The sequence below is a fragment of the Leuciscus leuciscus genome (genome assembly GCF_965113295.1).
Source record: "Leuciscus leuciscus genome assembly, chromosome: 5".
NCBI lineage: Eukaryota > Metazoa > Chordata > Actinopteri > Cypriniformes > Leuciscidae > Leuciscus > Leuciscus leuciscus.
In genome coordinates, this window is record NC_138729.1 from 21,564,910 (window position 1) to 21,570,983 (window position 6,074).

The window sequence follows — 6,074 nt, forward strand, 5'->3', positions numbered from 1 at the left end:
GGGTGGTGGCTATTTCCGCATTGACCAATAGAATTCCGACTCTCTAGCGCGTCATATCTTTACGCTCGGTGACGTGCTGCTCTTGCGGAACAGGGTGTCAGCGTCTTTTCTGCGGCTGAAGCAGCTAGATTTAAAACCAAAATTAGAGGTTAACAACCATACATTCATCCTCATATGCAATAATAACCTCTTGAATGTATTGGAGATGTCGGTGACTGACTGGTACGCGCATAAGTCGCTGGAAAATGGCGTGTTTTGGATCCAGGAGCGTTTTTATGAATCGGGGAACAGGGCGAATATCTGGCTCATACGCGGGTCCCATCAGGACGTCGTCATAGATACCGGACTGGGTTTACGGAGTCTGCCTGAATACATCTATAGTAAAGGGCTGCTAGGGGACGATTCGAAGCGCAAGAACCCGCTGTTAGCCATCGGCACGCATGTGCATTTTGATCATTCGGGCGGGCTGCATCAGTTTCAACAGGTGGGCGTGCACAAGGCGGAGGTGGATGCTCTGGCTAACGGTGACAACTTTGAGACCGTGACATGGTTATCTGACCGAGAGATCGTGGAGGATCCAGCGCCTGGATGGCGAGCAAGACAGTATAGAGTGACGGCTGTTACGCCAACCCATATATTACAAGAAGGTGGGGTGTTATACTGTTGTGCCAAATTGCCATTCTGTCTGTCTGTCTCTCTCTCACTCTCTCACTGCATTATTTAGCTAATTTTGGTTCATGCCTAATCTACTCCATAAACAGTAGTAAAATGTACTGCATTGCATTGCATGACTTAATTCTGGGCAACCTTGCTTAATATCTTTGTAGAGCTAGAGAAAGATCGAAACAAATCAGATCATATTAGACTCACCAGAGACATGTCAGTGGTTTGTGAAAACCAAGCTCACTGTCTAATGTGGCTTTATAATTTCCCTGATGGTGGAGATACACTGTTATAGTGGACCATTGGCAGAAACCCAGCAGAATCAGAGTAGCTCTGAGTAAAACGCACATGATTGATATGACCTCATCCCCCATTATTCTCTGTGAATGGACTAGTATGCAATGAATTGCACTGCATATGAATATGTTTTTCAGGGAACAAATTATTATTTCACCTCACAGTGCATCTTCAGATATTGAGGTGACACAGACTTTAAGCTAGAGTCCGGGTTCCCATGCTCCTGGAAAAACCTTTAAAAGGTGTGATTTTCAGGCCTCTGAAAATCATGGAAAATGTCTATAGTCAGTATTTTGTATGCATGCATTTATTTATTTAGTAGGCCTAGTGATTTATTTATATATATATATATATATATATATATATGTCAGCTGGAAATATTTAATCAGTTAGAAATTGCTCTTTGTGAGTGCATAATTACTAAAAACATAATTATCCAGTAATTGACTGTAAAAGTCATGAAAAGTCACTACAGAAAGGGTAATTTTCCCTTTTTGTAAATGTTTGTGGATGTTTCGAAGCATACCTTATTCAGATATTTTACTGTGTGTTAGTATATATCCAATAGACAGATATTTGCTCTAAAACTTGTGTAAGGATATTATTAAAACCTTTTAACTAAAATGTATTGTGCTTGGACCAGGATATCTCAGCTGTAGTAATAATAAACTAAAGCTTAGCTACTTATTCATAACGTATGTTACAAATCCCTCTCTTTTTCATAACTTGTCCATCAGTCGATACAGCTTCTGCTGTGTCAGTGCTGCAATGCAGTGACAATATCCAGTTCCCACATTCCACATTTCCTTCCTTTCTTCTTCCTCCTTGTGTTCCCAGGCGACGTTATCAACCTTGGGGACCGGCAACTTTCTGTTCTCCACATGCCGGGCCATTCCAGAGGAAGCATTTGTCTCCATGACAAGGAGAACAAGATGCTGTTCAGTGGAGACGTGGTCTATGATGGTTCCATGATTGATTGGCTTCCCTACAGCAGGATCAGCGACTACATCCGTAGCTGCGAAAGGCTGGTAGAGATGGTCGATAAAGATGAGATTGACCTGGTCATGCCTGGCCATTTTAACACTTTCGGGAGCAAACGGCTGCACCGGTTAGCCTCCAACTACATGGCTAGTGCCGGCGCCTGCCACAGAGCCTCCACCTGCGTGGTGAAGTCTATCGCCAGCCTGGCACTTCGAGCCTCCAATTCAAGAAGTGCCTGCTAATAGTTATGATCCAGACTACTATGCAACAACATATGTCATTGCAGACCTCAATATAGAGCATAGTGAAAACACTGAGTAATACAGTGTGCTAATGATACACAGTTTGATAGTATTTGTGTTGATCATGGTTCAAAATAATGAGTGAAATATGCTGCAAAATATCCATCAAAGCGTCAAATAGAGCAGTAGACATTGCCATATTTTTAAAGGTGCTGTGTGTAATTTTCACCATTAAAATAGTTTCTTCTATATCCCAGCTTAATATGTAAAGACATCTATAAGACTACAAAAAAACAAAACACTAAAAGTGATAATCACTGTGGATACTTGGCATTTTTAGCTGCCCAATTCATAGTTTTCAGTCATGTGACTGGCCCGGAGACATAGAGGGCAAAACGTCCATAGAACTGCATTACAGGCCTGTCAGTTTTCCATCTCAAAAAGAGAGAAAAAAACAACAACATGTGAACAAAATGCAAGTTTTGGGAACTTGTGATCAATATAATGCACCTGCTTCAGTCACTTAAAATCCCTAAAAACTAGGGCTGGGAGAAAAAATTGATTCACCTAGCTATCGTGAATATTTTTAAATATTTTTTTTATTTTTTTTATGATTCTAAATTCTAAATTTATTCCAGAATTGATATTAAAGTTCAAATATGAACACTGATGTCTACGATAGCGATCAAAATCTTGAAAGAAACTTGGTGCTTAAAATAACGCATTTATCGATTAGCCTACGTTGTTGTGACAAGTGACTGTTAAAAAATGTATTTGTTATTAAATCTTTTATTCAAGAGAATGTAGTATTGTATGTATGTATGTATAATTACAACATATTGCAATATCGAATCACAATACTTGTAGAATCACAATTCTTAAAAAAATCGGCACCCAAGTATCGTGATAGTATCGAATCGGGAGATAGGTGTATCGTCCCAGCCCTACTAAAAACAGTGGGACGTTCTAAAACGCTTAATGTGAAAAATACTTAAAGTGCCTTAATGTACTTAAATAGTGATGTTAAAAGGTCAAATTCAGTGTTCACCTTGTTAATGATGCATACTATACAGGCGAGCAGATGAGCCCAGAATATTATCGCAAAGCATTATATGATTTAACGTATTCTTAAAAATGGTTTTCTATGGGAAAACGCTTAATGAGAAACTGTGCATTGCATTTATATTCTGAGTTCATCCGCTAGCTTGTATATGGTATGCATAATCAATAAGGCATACACTGAATTTTGTCTTTTAATACCACTGTCTTACTACATTAGTACTTAGTGCAAACCTGGTAAAAATGACTGGTGAGCAATGGAGGAAAGCCTTGTTTTCCCTCCAGGTGTGCATTCCTGTAAGTGTGTGACATCACATGAAAACTAAGAATATAGCAATGCTTCCCCTCCTCCCCTCACCCCAAACAAGTTAAACGCAAGCTCCACCCCACAGCCAATTTCATTGGTCAACTCAGTCACGCATTCACTTGGCAAGAAAAGGTCAGACTTCATGGATTCAGTTCAGAGTTCAGGAAAATCATAGATAGGTCTGATTGGGACAAACAGTAATGCTATCTATCTGGGTTTACTACCAATGCTATCAACCATAATTTAACAACGCAGATTACATAATTACACACTGTACCTTTAATAAATAATTTCATTAACATTTGGTTTAATCATGAGACTTGTCTACAGATGGTATGTTTAAAGATCAAAATCCCAATAAGGCACATTGTAGCTAAGCTGACATAATTACACTTCCAATCACCAGTGATCTCATCGGTTTTAGGTCAATCATCTCTTAAGAGATAGCAATTTGTTTGCTAAATTGGGAGTTAAGGTGAACTAGTAGCATACTATTGACTTGTCTCTATGGAAGTCTCTGCATGAGATATTGATGTAGCACTGCATGGATGGACGCAGCATCATTCTATTATTCTATAGGCTCAGAGTGGATTGTGTTGTGTATTTGATCGAAGTGCATTGCTTGCAAACAAAATCATAATCTTTCAGCAGAATATTAGTCAGGAAAAATGATTAGCCTTGACAGAAAGATGCCTGAACTGTGATTTTTGTTTGGTTTAGTCCCATAACACTGCCTCCATATAAGTAGTTCTCTTTGCCGTGTGTTTATTTGCAAACTGCGCAATAATTGTAATTTATTTGTATTAGTAATTTTGATATTGATATTGAAGCACAGAAATCAGTGTGGGTGACAGACAGTAGTAGTTTGTGGTATGAGGCTGTTTTCCCCTCTAAGTAAGTCACTGCCTTAGTTTAATCTGACATATGTTAGGCCCTCCTCTTTAGTATTCAAATGTGAAAATATCATGTTTTGTGAGTGTATGAGACGCTGGGGAAGCTATGAGAATGACTGACATCAAGTCACTCATTTATGTTGCCAAACTATAATATGCTGCTTAACTATTTTGATGTAATTTTCATAACTGCTGAAATGTCATTTTCACTTAGTATCATAAAAGGAGAAGAATGTGTTTGTGTGAATGTGATGGACATGGATATATGTATAATGAATCTACAGTTGAAGTGAGCTTGTACAGTATATGTGCACTATGTTTCTGCTCAGGAATCCCTTGAATCCAGGCAAAATGAGTAGAACTATACATTTAACACTATTTTTAGTGCCTCTTGGAGAGTAAACAAATGAATACCTCGCAATGCCATGACAACAGCTGTTGTAATAGCCAGGCACCTGTTTAACAATATACTCACTTTCAATTCTGTATAGTTTGAGTCTCTGTGTTATTCTTCTCTTTCGGTTTTGCTTGATATTATTTCATTTATGCTTAAGTCATTTGTAGTTGTGCAATGTGTTAAAAGAGAATTTCACTGTAATATTCCTATTTTGCCCCTTTGAGCAAAAGTAATATGACCACAAGATGGAGACATTGACCCTGTTATGCCTGCATATTACTAGTCGCTTTGGAGATTGAGCGCTGAAGTAGTAGAGCATCAAACTGAGGTCAGTGCTATTTGGCAGCAAACCCTCCATTTTAAAATTCTCTAAATTTATAAGTTGGCACGTCCTCCTTTTTTAAAAACTTGACGTTTTCTCACATATCACTAAGTTAACCGCAAGCCTTATCCCCTTAGGCTAGTAATGATGGATTGGATGTGACATTAATTTCCTTACAAATCTCTTGAAATATTTTTTGGGCCAAGTTTTGTCCTGACAGTGTGTCTTTTGAAATGCATACGTTTGGCAGTCATGGATCTGGTTGAAATTCCACAGTACTGTTTGACACGGCTTTCAGTCAGGATGAATTGATGGTTGTTGACAGATGGCTAATTATATCCAGGGGACTATTTGTCTGACTTGACCTACAAGAGGTGGTTACTGTTATTTTTAAAGGTGATAGGGCTCAAATGAAATGATGAAGGAGTTTCCAGGAGAAAAGGGAAATCCAGGCTCTATTCACATACAAACTTGATTAGATTTTGGTCAGCCTACATGATGGACATGAAAAAAAAGGATTTTGTAAAAAGTATTTTGTCCTTTTGGTTTGGTTTGATTTGAATCCTTTCTCATGCTAAAAACATTTGAAGTTAGTCAGGATTTGCATGTATTTTTATTGTTTTTGAACTGAAAATCACATCAGGCTTCTTGAATGGTTTATACTGTATGTACCCTGAAACTAGAAATTCATGAAAATTTACCAGAAAGTTAACAGTTGAAAATACCAAACCGAAACTGTAAACATGGGAAGGAAAACCCAAACAAATGCCACAGTGATTCTAGACGTCACTTTGTGAACCTACAATTGAACTATAATGCCATCTTGCATTAGTGAAAGTGATAGAGAGCCTGTAACTAACGTGCCAGATTTCGTCAACTTTTCTCTCCTCCCGCTGGCTGTTTTTCCCTCTAA

The 6,074-nt window shown here is 38.3% G+C and overlaps 1 protein-coding gene across 1 annotated transcript; it reads left to right on the forward strand.

Annotated features, from left to right (window-relative positions):
• The first annotated feature begins 68 nt into the window (after positions 1-68).
• On the forward strand, positions 69-4,928 carry mblac2 (metallo-beta-lactamase domain containing 2). Its single transcript, XM_082170056.1, has 2 exons — positions 69-647; positions 1,798-4,928. Exons 1-2 carry the CDS (start codon positions 206-208, stop codon positions 2,181-2,183), a joined length of 828 nt encoding a protein of 275 aa, XP_082026182.1. The 5' UTR covers positions 69-205; the 3' UTR covers positions 2,184-4,928.
• The last annotated feature ends 1,146 nt before the right edge of the window (positions 4,929-6,074 follow it).

What these genes read in the sequence shown, in the direction of transcription:
- mblac2 (XM_082170056.1), top strand. Translation starts at nt 206, where the DNA reads ATGTCGGTGACTGACTGGTACGCGCATAAGTCGCTGGAAAATGGCGTG. An exon ending in AACCCATATATTACAAGAAG is followed by an intron (nt 648 to 1,797) that starts GTGGGGTGTTAT and finishes TTGTGTTCCCAG; the next exon opens with GCGACGTTATCAACCTTGGG.